The sequence below is a fragment of the Trematomus bernacchii genome, unplaced genomic scaffold (assembly GCF_902827165.1).
Source record: "Trematomus bernacchii unplaced genomic scaffold, fTreBer1.1, whole genome shotgun sequence".
Taxonomy (NCBI): Eukaryota; Metazoa; Chordata; class Actinopteri; order Perciformes; family Nototheniidae; genus Trematomus; species Trematomus bernacchii.
Window position 1 is genome coordinate 5,856,241 of NW_022987869.1, and position 14,451 is coordinate 5,870,691.

Sequence of the window (14,451 nt, forward strand, 5' to 3'; positions counted from 1 at the left end):
GTACTACACTGTTCCATGAATGTTTTTAGTTGTGCATTCATGCCTGGCCAGTATACACACTCACGTGCTCTTCTCAGACAACCCTCGATGCCTATATGTGAGGAGTGAATTCTCTGCATGATATCTGACCTCAGTGCTGCAGGCACCACCACTCGCTCCCCTCGGAAAATGACTCCATTCTGCATTCTCAGTTCATCTCTATGGTGAAAATACTTTGCCACTTCTATGGGGACATGTTCTTTTATCACAGGCCATCCCCGCTGAATAACACTCTTTAAGACCTGCAGTTCTGCATCTAGCTCTGTCGCTCTTTGAATTGCCTGCAGTCTCTCACTGGACACTGGCAGATAATGTACCATGTTGATTGACTCCACTTCAATCTCTACTGAGCCTCTGTCCTCCTGCCCTGTAAGATAGGCTCTGCTGAGCGTGTCTGCCAGCAGTAGGTGTTTTCCAGGGCAATAACGTAGTTTGATCTCATATGCTTGTAGTCTCATCAGCATGCGTTGTAGTCTCTTTGGAGCACACAGCAGTGGTTTTGTCATAATACTCTCAAGGGGCTTGGTCTGATTGTACTTCCACAGGCCGGCCATATGTGAACTGATGAAACCTCTCCATTCCATAGAGAACAGTCAACAGTTCCTTCTCAATTTATGCATAGCCCTTTTTTGTTTCTGTCAGTGCTCTACTGGCGTATGCAACAGGTTGTCCACTTTGCATTAGGGCCGCTCCAAGCCCGCTCTCTGATGCATCACACTGTAATGTTAGCATGTCAGCTGATCATCCTTTTAATCCTTTCAAAAGTCTGTTCATGCCGGTCTGCCCAAGTCATGCAATAGCATGTTTTTAATGTTTTTAAGACCTGTAATGTGTGAAGAGCAGATTAGTTGACGGAGCAAGGGAGAAATGAGCTGTAAAGACATTAATATATATTAACACAAAGTGACCAATCTTAATCGTAACACAGTTGGGGATTGACGAGCGGTCTATCTAAACTAATAATAAACAATTGGCAAACATTTTGAGCTTAAAAGAACTATAGGATTAGACACTATAAGAACACATGTAGTCTGACACAAGGATCTGACACTTTTACACTATTCTAAAGACAATTCTATATAATGATTGTTGGTAAATATTATCTGCATCTTAAAATGTTCATCAGTTTTGTTAAAGGTGGGGTATGTAATTTTGGAGAAACCAGCTCGAGTGCGCTAGAATTTGAAAGTACACAAACGGAAAAAATCTTCCACTTCCTTCAGACTCCCTTACAGAGCCCCTCCTCCAACACACACGAACGCGCACATGACCAATGAGGGCACGAGATAAGTTTGTGCACAGATGGAAGGCTGACAGGCAGGTAGGCCATCCAGTTATTTTAGTCGGGCCGGCTCATTGGTCGTGCTTTTTACAGTACTACGGCTTCCACAGATGACATTTTTGTATGGATTTATTGTCAAAGCATTTAAGATATTCATTGCTATCGGGATGTTCAGAGCATTCCATGGAATATAACAAAAAGTGTTTCTGAAATAAATTACATACCTTACCTTTAAGGTCATGCTAACATTCAATAGCAATAATGGAACTGCCAAAATAAAGCTGAGGCTAATGAGAATGTAATAAGTTCTGTAGGTTTATTATCAAAGTTTATTACAAGAGTATTTAAAAGCGAAAAGAGGTATAGTGAATTAGAAGAAGATGAAGCTTTATTATATGCCCAAGGTGAAATCCAGGCGTTCACTCAGTTGAAACACACAGTACAATACACACACATGCCCAGGACAGGACCTGTACACATTGGTCTGAATACATATACAGAGATACATACTGTATGCAAACACAGAGAGATGTCTGAGCGAGCAGGCTGCCAGTTTGTCCGGCGCCGGGGAGCAGCTTGGGGTTTGGTGCCTTGCTCAAGGGCACACCAAGGCCAAGTCCCTACAGACTGAGCCACAATAATGATGCCTTTATTGTAGCCAAAAACCAAAAAGGATGATGTTGTTTACCAGGGCTATAGTGGATTTACTGTATGGATGTGTAGTGTTAGTCCCTGTATTAAAATATCTGTCAACTAAATGATATCTGGTTCCAACCTTTTGTTTTTACATTATGAATATTAAACTATACGCTATAGACCATACCACGTTCCCTCTGACTCGGGGCCGAATCAGTTTCTTTCTTTTCATCCTTCCTGTTTTCATTAAATTCAGTCAGTTGCACTTTCTTTACTTCCTACATGTTTTCTGTCTTCATTGAGTTCCTCTCTCGCCTCTGTCTCCTCTCTCTTCATCCTTTTCTTCAGTCACTGGAAAGATACAAATACCATGCATTTTATCTAACTTTACCCTGCAAAGTGTAAGTACCAGCGAATGTGGTAAAAGGAACGCAATGTTGTGATAATACCTTGGTTGCAGTCGTATTGTCATAAATCAGGTCCTATCATCATTTTCTCACCACTGTTCCTTAACCGCTGTGAGAAACGTCACCGCGTAAAGAACGATGATAGGAGAATTCATCAGATTTAGAAAAAGAAAACTGCGGTGCTTAGAGAATCCGACTGCATCGGACGTCATTTTGATGCGCCAGTTAATGATGTGCATCTGCTGTGAGAAAACTACAATTTTCCGGACTATACCATAAGCACCTAGATTTGCTACTTTACCTCGTGTGCTCTTATGGTGTTGTGCCTTTTATTTATACATCTTAATGTGTGTAAATGTACAGTATATATGTGTCGATGTTTGATTATGTATGTGTATATATATAGTATATAAGTGGGTGTACAAGTGTTTATGTATGTTTATATATATGTATATATTTAAATGTTGTATTCCTCGGGATTGTAAGAAACAGCATTTCGCTCTCCTTGTCTGTACCACCCACACAGAAGATTGACAATAAAGTTGACTTTGACTCTGATGAGTGGTTGTTTTCGTGAACGGCTGAATGTTGTGTCACGTTAAATGTTGCGACTGCAAGGTATTGTGGGACAGCATGTCCTCCTTTCCTTTCGTAAAGGCTGGTCTAGTGTTTCTTAAGCTAAAGGAGGTTATAAAGGAGGCATTGAAGCTCCTTTCCTATCATCTAAAGAATCCGAACAGATGTTATCATGGCTGACAGTTTAACTAAATGAATGTAGATTATGAAATGTACTGAAACTACTTCCTTTGTTTTTCTGTTCCAAGGATGCATCACTAAGAGAAAATTCCTGGTATGGGGAATTTATATTTTTTGGTGGTTTCTAGAATTACTTGAGCCAGTTGGCACGTTGATGATGTCATATGTCGGTCCTTTTGTATTGTAATATATCCAAGCAACGTTCTGCCTGCTACCTTTTATTACTGAATGTTTGATTCCTATAATCCTGAGTAGCACAAATTATTGTTGGGTTGCTGGTATTTGCTAATAAAAGAATGGTACGGACATGAGGATGCAGCGTAATACGGAAAATTACACAAGCGATCCTTAAGTTTCACAACAGAAACGGTGGAAAAGAGTCCATTGGTAATGCTAAGGTGTTTGTAAGTAGCCTAAAGTATGTGTAAAAGCGTAGAGTACGCTATTTGACAACATGTCACTACCAGTTCTTCTTCTGATTCTTCTGTTTGTTTTTGATGCGGGTCTTCAAGGCTAGAAGGTCAATGTAGAGGATCTGGTTGAGGACGGCCGAGGCGCAGAGCAGTCCTCCATGCAGAGCCCCAGCCATGCCGTTACAGAATACGTCCTGACCTGCACCAACAAACACACGGAAACATTAAGCAGGGGTTTCAGTCTCTTCAGAATCTAGACCATATTCTGGCAGCTAGGTCACCTGTCAGGTAAAGTCCATCGATCGGTGTCTGCGGGCGTGTTCTCGCAACCGTGTCTGGGCTGAAGCGCTCCAAGTTGTGTTCAGCACCGTACATCTCACCTCTTGGAGCGCCCAGATAGTGTACATTAGTTAGAGGGGTGGCAGCATCCACCATCACCACCTGAGCATAAACACACATGCAATTTGTAGACAAAAGTACTTCAACAGAAGCCAATACAGGAGAATTCAGGTAATATTGGCTTTTGTTTTGGAATCAGTAAAGAAAAAGGTATTTGTGTTCGATACTGTATATGATAAAACACTTAAATATGAGCGTCGCCCACTGCCTTCAAATATAATAGTGACACCAGAGCTGAGAGAAGTACTCAGATATTTTACTTGAGTCAAGGTAGAAGTACCAGAGTGTGGGAATACTCTGTTACAAGTAAAAGCCCTGCATTCAAAATGTAACTCTAGTAAAAGCACAAAAGTACAGTATCAGCATCCAAATATACTTAAAGTACCAAAAGTAGTCATTATGCAGATTGGTCCATTTCAGAATAATATATATGATATGTTTTATAATGATTGATCATGAAAGTGTTCTCAAAGCTGGTAAAGGTGCAGCTAGTTTGAATGACTTTGTATACTGCAGGGTAGCTTGTGAATTTACTCCAGGTGGAACTAAAGTCTGATTTAACACTTGATTATATTTCACATCATTCATCCACATCTGCAAAGTAACTAAAGGTATAAATAAATGTAGCGGAGTAAAATAACATGATTTACCTCTGATTTGTAGTGGAGTATAAGTAGCATAACATGGAAATACTCAAGTAAAGTACAAGTATCTCAAAATGGTACTTTAGTACAGTACTTGAGTAAATGTACGTAGGTACTTCCCACCTCTGAGTGACACCTAAGTTAAATTGCTGAGAACGGTTGCAGGATATAGTCTAAACCCCAATAGAAGAACTATTGTGTGGACCTTGTCTTTGTAAAATGTTACCTTGTCTCGCAGCTGAGGGAAGATTTTTAGTGCCCATTCTAGCATCTCTTGGGACATGCTGTTCTTCATATCCAGGTAGTCCTGTCCCCGCTTGCCAAGCTTTGTCCCCTCCCATTCCTCGAACCACTCATAGCGAGCCATGGTTAGCAACGTCATACAGGACTTACCTCCAGAGATAAAGAAGGGGGATAAAAAGAGAGTGATACCACTGTTTTAGTAGCATTAACAGTGCATAACATTAAGAGGATAAATGATTGCTGCCTATTTGGGTGTATAGTACAACCATCCAGGAGGATAAACTGCTCTGTGGTGTTTTGGTATTTTAAATGGGTTAGAATTACTCACAAGCCTATCACGGATCGTCTACACAGCAGCGTTAAAAAAATCTTGGAGGTGGGCGTATCTGAAGCTTGGGGATTTTTTGCGAACAACCAATCACATGAATCTCCCGCCCGCGACATACGAAGCAAAAAAGTTTGAAGTAAACTGGATATAAACTCCCCAAACAGGCGAAAACATACCACTGTCTCTGCCACCTCCCTCCATGCCTGGCTCCTCCGGTTTATATCCCGGTAGGTAAATAGGGACTGGTCATAAAGCACCGGGTGATTCCCTACCGCTAATTTCTCCTCCATTTTTTGGAATATGAGGAAATGACCTGCGGTATGTCTCTCCCAGCATACACGCCGTTTGATTGGCTAGAACTTGAACTGTCAGATTTGCGTACACGGGATTTGATTGGCTGACGCTTCCACCTCAGCTTCAAAAGTTGAACATTGCTCAACTTTGAATCCTGAAAATCCTGAAAATCTCCGCTCGCCTGCCCACAATGCAGTTCGGCGAAAAGTGAGGGAAAGTGACGTCACCCCATTCAAAGTGAATGGGCAGAAGCGTTTCAAGATTTTTTTAACGCTGCTGTGTAGACGGTCCGTCAGAGCTGAGTGAGGAGTGAGGCTTAAACAGATGTTCTAAAATAGAGCATTTCAGACAAACTTACTTTCTACAAAAAAAGGAAAATAACGTTTTTTTCCGATAATTAAAGCATGTAAACAGGTTCTCGTCCAAACCTGAAATAGCATATGTCCCCTTAAAGAGGTTCATGTTTAAAAAAAGATAGACAGTTGCAGGCGGGAAATGAATTGCCTGTTTGGATTATTTGTTTGTTAGTTCAAAAACCCATTGTTGTTAAAAAAAAAAGGACAGCATTTTAAGCTATCGTTGTGAACTCTATGCCATTTCTGAATGGTAGATTATACAGTAAGTATTCCAACTGTAGGCAGTTAGCAGATAGCAGATCTGCAGATAACCAACATCTTGGCATTCACTGTGGCTGATCACATGATAAAAGAGGAAATATTCTGCTCATGTTCAGGTTCATATTTGTATTCTGTTCGTCTACTGTGTGCTTTAATGTTCAAAAAGCTCTTTATTTTTCTCATACTGCCTGTGCTGCAGCACCTCTTTTCACCCTCTGTCTGAAACCAGAGCCCAGTCTGCTCTGATTGGTTAGCTGGCCAGCTCTGATGTGATTGGTCAACTGCATAGAGATATCCCTCCCCTTAGCCTATCACGTACAATGTGTTGGAGCGCTAGGCACCAGATAGAAGCAAGAGTGTTACATAGTGATGTCACTATGTTACAGAAGAACAATGGAGTCCAATGGAAGCGTTTCATTCGGGGGCGGCAGAGTGTGTGGGTGAGAAACTCCCTCTGGAAACACAGGTATTTTAGCTTTTGCAGACCATTTACATGCACACAAACTATACACACTACAGGAAAGGGAAAACCTCAAAAAGCAGAATAGGGCCTCTTTAAGACAGAATAAGTTGCTGAATTATGTGCTTTGCCATCTACCAAGCAAGTATACATCTGTGCACATGTGAGTGTGTTACCTGGGTGTCTGAATTTGGCTGTAGGATCTTTAGCAGATGGGAAGGTGATGAACATCATGGGAATGTTCCCCAACACCTGATCTCTGCTCAGGGAAGAGTATTGCTCCATACTTCACACAGAGTTAGGGTTAGACACACACACGCACACACACACACACACACACACACACACACACACACACACACACACACACACACACACACACACACACACACACACACACACACACACACACACACACACACACACACAAAGTTAAAATAACATAGGTTGTGAAAAACGAGAAATGTGAACAACACATTATGATATTTCTCTGTATATAAAAACCTACAGTGAGTCCAAGTCATTGTCTTTATACATCCAGAAGTTGGTGGAAACGATGCCCAGCTCCTCTTTGGTTCCATCCAGACCAACAAAGACCAAGAAGGAACCCATGCCATGGCGCACCAAACCCAACAGTGACTGGATCTCTAGACACACACACACACATTCACAAATGACAGAAAATATGCAGTAGAAAAAGAAAGCAGTGCAAGGTACAGTTTATTTAGTGGCTGCAGTGATAACGCTGTGTTACCTGGTTTCTCCTGTATGGGCTGAGGTAGAAACTTCTCGAATGTGTTGAAAATGCCAGCATTAGAAATGACAACAGGGGCATAGACCTCAATCTCTTCTTGTCCTTTGAGCACCGTCACACCTGACACAAACACACAAAGTTTTAATCATACGGAAAATAACATCAGTGCATGTTTCAGCCTTAAAGTACCATTGTCACAAGGGTAAGGAAGTAAGGCCTTAAAAGCAGTTCAAAAGAGGGGAGGCAGGTATGAAAAACCAAAATCGAGCTTTATCAAATCAAAGCTGGTTACAAAAACTAAAAAGCAGGCAAGTGCAAAAAAGTGAAAGTACCAAACAAAATGATCAACACTTAAACATATTTAGGAACAGTACTTATAACATTAACAAAGCTGGAGATCACACAATCAACAATTACAAAGACAGGAAGTAAAAGCAGACAAAAAAAGGAGAAAATAAAGGAAACAGGTAACAAACCAAGATAATGACAATATTGGTAAGTTTAACCAACTCCTAAAAATGCAGAAGTTCACCCAACTCCTAAAAATGCTTGGAAACTGGTGCCTCATTTTTGTTTTAGTTCAAGCCTAACAATTTCTAGAGTGTTTTGAAAAGCGTACATAGTTTTGCGCGAATATACGGGGAGGTCCGTATATTCGGGCGAAACTACGCGCGAATATATGGACCTCCCCCGTATATAGAGAGGAATCTAACCCCTAGATTCCACTGGGTCCGTCTGCGGCGCGTTACGGACGCGTTACGGCTGCGCCGCGGTGCTCAAGGTATCCGCGGCCACTCTAGTCAATGGGTGCTATTCCACCACACGCGGCGCGTTACGGCTCAGAAGCGTCCCAGAAGCGTCCCAGAAGCGGCTCGGCGCAGGGCTTTTCTAAAATTAGGATCGAATCCTATTTTTGTCGCGGCGCAGCCGTAACGTAAGGTCTGGCAGGCAGGAAGTGGAACTTTCAGAGCATATATAGCATATATATATAGATATATACACACACACAAACTAATTTTGCAGACCCTATCCCTCCGTAGTCTTTCAAGTAGGAGGAGAAATGCCAGCGTTCTCCTCCGGTTTACAGGCACTGTGTAAATTATATATATAGAATAATTATGATGATGAATGCATTTTTTTTACCACTAAAATACAGCAACACATCTTTGATTCATGTCGTTTATAACTGGAATATTACAGTTATTATTAACTTTGTCTGTACAAAGTAGCCTGTCCAGGAAATATGCCCAAATCAACAAAAACTGCGAGCCGGCAGGCAAGACTCTCCGCTTCTGAAATGCTTCTAAAACGCGCCTGGTAGGGTATGACGCCGGAGGAGGCCGGACCAAAACCGCGGCGCAGCCGTAACGCGGCGCAGACGGACCCGGTGGAATCTAGGGGTAACCCCTAGATTCCACCGGGTCCGTCTGCGGCGCGTTGCCTGGACAGGCTACTTTGTACAGACAAAGTTAATAATAACTGTAATATTCCAGTTATAAACGACATGAATCAAAGATGTGTTGCTGTATTTTAGTGGTAAAAAAATGCATTCATCATCATAATTATTCTATATATATATAATTTACACAGTGCCTGTACACCGGAGGAGAACGCTGGCATTTCTCCTCCTACTTGAAAGACTACGGAGGGATAGGGTCTGCAAAATTAGTTTGTGTGTGTGTATATATCTATATATATATGCTATATATGCTCTGAAAGTTCCACTTCCTGCCTGCCCGACCTTACGTTACGGCTGCGCCGCGACAAAAATAGGATTCGATCCTAATTTTAGAGGAGCCCTGCGCCGAGCCGCTTCTGGGACGCTTCTGAGCCGTAACGCGCCGCGTGTGGTGGAATAGCACCCATTGACTAGAGTGGCCGCGATCGCCGTGAGCACCGCGGCGCAGCTGTAACGCGCCCGTAACGCGCCCGTAACGCGCCCGTAACGCGCCGCAGACGGACCCGGTGGAATCTAGGGGTAAGACTAATAAAAGTGTGAAGGAATGTCTCATGAACTCTATGAACAGATCAACCTTTGCAGGCTCTCATTAAAAAAAGCAACTGCATTCCAGAACTCGTCTCCAACTCTTTTCTCACCATAGGCCTTGTTCTGCCGGTTGAGCAGGACGCGTTGTACCGGAGCCCGGACGAGAACAGCACCGCCCGTCTTCTCAATGACATTGATGATGTGGAAGGCAAACTCACTGGCGCCCCCCCGTGGGTAGTACGCACCACGCTTGTAGTGTTGAAGAAGGAGAGCATTGATCAGAAAGCTGGAGTCTTTAGGAGGGACACCTGAAATGATATGAAATAGACCAATGAAGAGGATATAGAGCAGCGTACAGCCACATTTGATCTCTATGGCCCGGACCAGTAAACATTTAGAAAATAAGGGCCATTTAAACCATTTACCATTTGGTCACCGGTATATGGAACTAAACAATATAGTTATTTTACTTTATGGTCTAGAAATTATTCTACATTAATTTCCACATCTGTGTAGTAATCCTGACAGGGGTGCCGCCAGGGATTTTGGGCCCCATGAAAAGATATCACATTGGTTACTTAAACATTTTTTTCTTAATGTTCTAAAATTGTTTGGGCCCCTGTCAGTCACGGGCCCTTAGAATCGTCCTAACTTTTCACCCCCTTACGGCGCCCCTGAATCCTGACACACCACCATACAAACTAAAGTGGGAGCTATTCAGGAAGAAGGTTAATCTACCCCCCTCCTTGAAAATGTATACATACAAAATACATACAAGTTGTGAAAAATCAGTCTTCTCTGTAATTTCTACACTTTGCAAAGTCATCCCGCGGGCCTTATGTTTGACCCCCCTGATATACAGTAGAAAGTGTGATCTTTGATGAATATGAGTGTTTCCATCACCATAGAAGAGGTACGCAGACAGTGCCTGCAGGTCCTTGTTCTGTGTGAGACGGGACATCATTTCTGAATGGCTGGTTGTTGCCAGGCTGAACACGGAAGATATGCGATCCAACAGGCCGGTTCGAACCAGGAAGTTAGCAAGCCAATAAGGTATGATCTTCAAGGTGGCGATAAGTGGCGTCCGCCGTGAAGCAAGCTGCAGGAGGAAGACATACAAGGTTAATTATAATCATCAATACACGTATGGATCACAAGGTCCACTAGTTTTCTGAAAACATTTTAAGATAAGATGAGATGCACCTTTATTGATCCCCGTAGGGATCAGAGGCAACAGAATAAGAAAGAAACACGGAGAAAAATAAGAATATATAAAGTATAAACATGTATTAACAGTATAAAGGGAAATGTAAAAAAAAATGTGAGTTAAATTCTTATCCAGTGATTGTACATAGGTATACTGAAACAACTGAAACTTGGGCTTTAATTAAATGGATTATGTCAACAAATTTCACATAACTGTATTAGGTTAGTTGAAAGCAATAATATTAAGTTGAACCTAATATTTGTTATTTAAACTTAATATTATTGCTTTCAACTAACCTAATAAAGTGAAAAATCTGTTGACAGTATACATTTAATTAAAATCAACATTTCACATTTCAGTGTACCAGAGCGGGTATTATTTTGTATGTGCACAAGGGGTAGCACAAAAAAACATAAACGTATCTGACTCAAGCTTGAGCCTTGTGTCACATAAAAAAGTTGTTTTGTCAAAGATGTACCTTGTACACATCCTTGTTCGTTAATTATACTCTGATAATCATTACCTTCCTTCCTCCCACCCTATTTACCTTCATCAATCTCATGAACTCATCAATGGCCTCTTCCTCTCCTGGGAACTGCTTCTTCAGGCTTTCTGCCATCTCAGTCTTCCCTGAATGGATATGGTACTCCCTGAGAATGACAAAATAAAGAAGAAACATTGAAAGACAGAGTAAATTAACTGCAACCTAATCATTATGTGTTTATTTGCCATACCTGCGCTGGTCATTCTGACCCAGGATCAGTGTGTCAAAGTGCTGCTCCAGCTTTGTGAACTGCAACTGTCCCTCTGTGATCTGATCCAGAGCCACCCTCAGCAGGCTGCCCTCATGGAGCTGGCCCAGGTAGTGGATACCTGGTGGTGGCAGCGGGGTTAAATCACCTTCATATATATAGTGATTCAAAACGTAAAACATACATAGAAAACAGGACAAGACTGTATTGTGGCAATCGGAAGTGAAGTTTGCTTAAAGGATTTCATGGAGCACAGCAGGTGCAAAGACAGATACAATATGCTAATGTATAAATAAACTAAAATATAGCAAAGTAATCAGTCAAAAATGCTGTAGTGACTGGAGCACAGGGTTGAGAAGGACTGCCATATCCTGTATGTTGGTCAATCCCCATCTTATCCTTATCATCAATCACTTTTTATTTAGCTGAATTTTTTTTTCAAAGCTACATTGCAATTACAGGAAAGACATTGTCATGTGTGCTGATGTGTGTGTCGGTATTCTTCGTCTTCTTACCCACATCAAACTCAAATCCCTTATTCTGAAAGGTGTGTGTGCAGCCTCCAGCCTGATCATGTTGCTCCAGAACGAGGACCCTCTTTCCGGCTTTAGACAGAACCGCTGCTGCTGTCAAACCTCCCACACCGCTGCCAATCACCACCGCATCCAGAGCGGGGGGTACTCGGTCCACACGAAACCCTGCATGGCAGCACATTTTAACATCAGTCTGGCAGATAGGTTGGCCTCAAGAACCCTTTCTTGACGTCCTGAACATTAGGGTTATAATTTATAACACAACTTTCATCCACAGTCACTGTTTATCAGCCTAGGGCAGTTCTATAGACCCTAGAAACAAAATTATTTTCGTCATCTCTTAAAAAATAAAAGTAACCATGTCTCTAAAGGGCGGGTTGAAAACTACTTCTGAACTGAAGTGATTCATCCGTGCTGCAGATGAAAGGGTCTGTCTAAACTTAAGCCATGTCCTGCCTGCGCTATATGTAAATCATGGGAAGTCAACAACATACGGACAAACTGGAGTGCCAAGTTACTTCATTTAATAAGTGACCTGCTAATAGTACCAGAGGAAATCCTTTGGGGACCATGAATATCTAGTAGCATTAATGACAATCATTACACAAGTCAGTCAGATGCATCCTTTTGGCAGAGTACTTTTACAGGTATTTTACTTGAGTATTTCCATGTTATGCTATTTTATACTTCTACTTCACTACATTTAAAACCGATATCTTGTAATATTTCTCCAGTACATTTATTAAACAGCTTATACTGTTAACAAATTATCTCCAAATTCAACTAGTGGACTAACTCTTTAAGTTACCAAAGTGTCAAATTATTTAAAATGTTTACAAAGAAAGTCAAACGGAATTTTGTTTTTCTTCAACAGTAAAATGCCACTTGGTGCCACAACGTTATTTAGAAATGTCCCATATTTAAAATATAATTAAATACACATATAAAGGCAGTTTTTCTGCCCAATGATTACTTTTTGTACTCTAAGTACATTTAGCTGATAATGCTTTTGTACTTTTACTTAAGTAAGATTTTGAGTTCAGGACTTTAATTGTAATGAAGTATTTTGACAATAATGTATTTACTCAGGTAAAGCATCTGAATACTTCTTCCACCTCTGCCTCTGTTCATTATGACAGTTTATACCACATATGAAAATTAGATGCATGGCATAGCTGTTGAGATATTTCAGTCTCGACTAAACGGATGGACTGATCAACATCCCTCGAGTAGAGATCTACTTTCAAATGTTGCGTTGATTTTCATCTAATTTGACTTCTCTGCAAGCCACTGTGTTTCCCTTCTCCCGACAATTTTCCTTCCACCAGCCCTACCGACAACCCCTGGAATACATATAAATAAATATATGAATCATTTACATAATTGACACGGCAAGACCGGGGATGCTATACGTTTAAATAAAACAACCCTAATTGAATGAAAGTAGTGAAAGTGAGACTGCAAAGAGTTTGAAACCATCCATGTTATTTTTGTGGAAGTTAGATGGAAATAACCCTTATCCCAACATAAACCAATTTGGAAACTGGTGGAATTGGACCCGAGGACAACAGGCAGGTTCATTTGTGGGGTGATGAAGGAAAGAACTGAAACAGTGACTTTAATTTGATGTATTATGTCAACAGATGTCACAGAACTGTATTAGGTTAGATGAAAGCAATAACATTAAGTTGAACCTAATGTTTTTAATTTAAACGTAATATTATTGCTTTCAACTAACCTAAGTGAAATCTGTTGACATAATACATTTAATAAAAGTCAACGTTGCTGTTTTTTCAGTGCAGAAAGTTCTTCTAGACAGGAGTTCTGTCTGCTTATCACTCGTGTCAAAAACCATCTTTCATACCTCTCTTCAGCCTGTCGTCTCTCTGCCTGCTGTCAGTCACCAGGGGTCCTGGGGGCCTCAGGCACTTCTCGCTGAACACGTTGTAGCGTCTCCCGGTGATCAGGAAGAAGACCACGACCACCACCAGCAGCACACAGCTCGAAACGCCAAGCAGCCACCACCACATCGCAGAGGGGAGCGGTGTGTTCACTACACAGCAAGATGGAAAAGAGAGGAACGAGGAAAACTCAGAAGAAGAACACTGGGGTCGAATACAAGATTCAAAATTAGAGGTAGGAGAGCAAATACTAAGAAAGGATATCCTCCAACAAACTTTCCCCAGAAAGAGCTCCTAAATTCAGGGGAGGAGATGAGTTACAGTGAGGGGTGGAGAGAAGGATGATGAGGGAAGACGCTTATTAAAGTTCAGGGATATGTAACACATGACATTTTGGAAATTTCTACGGCACAAAGAGCACAGCAGATAACACATTCGCCACGCCAAGGACATGAGACTCAGAGATTAGAGAGGGCTGGTTGTTTATCACCGCCGACCGGAGCACACGCTTGCCACCAATTTGCTGCACCTCCTAAACTGCCTTAGGATGATTATTTTTACAAAATCCTCACTGTATATCTGAAATCAGACCGGTTCCACTGCATGATTGGGAACAAAGATGCTTTCAGAGATGCAATGCTGTGAGGAGGAGGTTTGGACCACTTGGCTTTCTTTTTTATCACATACATTAAAACGTTTACGGCTTTTTCTGTTGTAATAATAGTAATTTAATCATGTTGTTGGTTTCATAACTTTCCAAGATTGAGAGCAGTGAAATGCAGCGTATACATACACTTAG

General features: G+C 41.5%; 1 protein-coding gene across 1 annotated transcript; it reads right to left on the reverse strand.

Annotated features, from left to right (window-relative positions):
* Positions 1–3,580: 3,580 nt before the first annotated feature.
* LOC117469270 (all-trans-retinol 13,14-reductase-like) lies at positions 3,581–13,781 on the reverse strand. The gene is made up of 12 exons (XM_034113668.1): positions 13,616–13,781; positions 11,734–11,916; positions 11,201–11,339; positions 11,014–11,116; positions 10,163–10,358; positions 9,370–9,567; positions 7,273–7,392; positions 7,027–7,165; positions 6,695–6,804; positions 4,803–4,969; positions 3,815–3,974; positions 3,581–3,732 (listed from the first exon to the last, which is right to left on the reverse strand). The coding sequence occupies exons 1-12, from the start codon at positions 13,779–13,781 to the stop codon at positions 3,581–3,583; spliced, it is 1,833 nt and encodes a 610-aa protein (XP_033969559.1).
* Between the last annotated feature and the right edge of the window lie 670 nt (positions 13,782–14,451).

Coding starts and splice junctions, on each gene's coding strand:
- LOC117469270 (XM_034113668.1), bottom strand. CDS start 13,781: ATGTGGTGGTGGCTGCTTGGCGTTTCGAGCTGTGTGCTGCTGGTGGTG. Junction 7,166..7,272: donor GCCCATACAGGAGAAACCAG/GTAACACAGCGT, acceptor GTGTGTGTCTAG/AGATCCAGTCACTGTTGGGT. Junction 3,733..3,814: donor CGATGGACTTTACCTGACAG/GTGACCTAGCTG, acceptor TTGTTGGTGCAG/GTCAGGACGTATTCTGTAAC.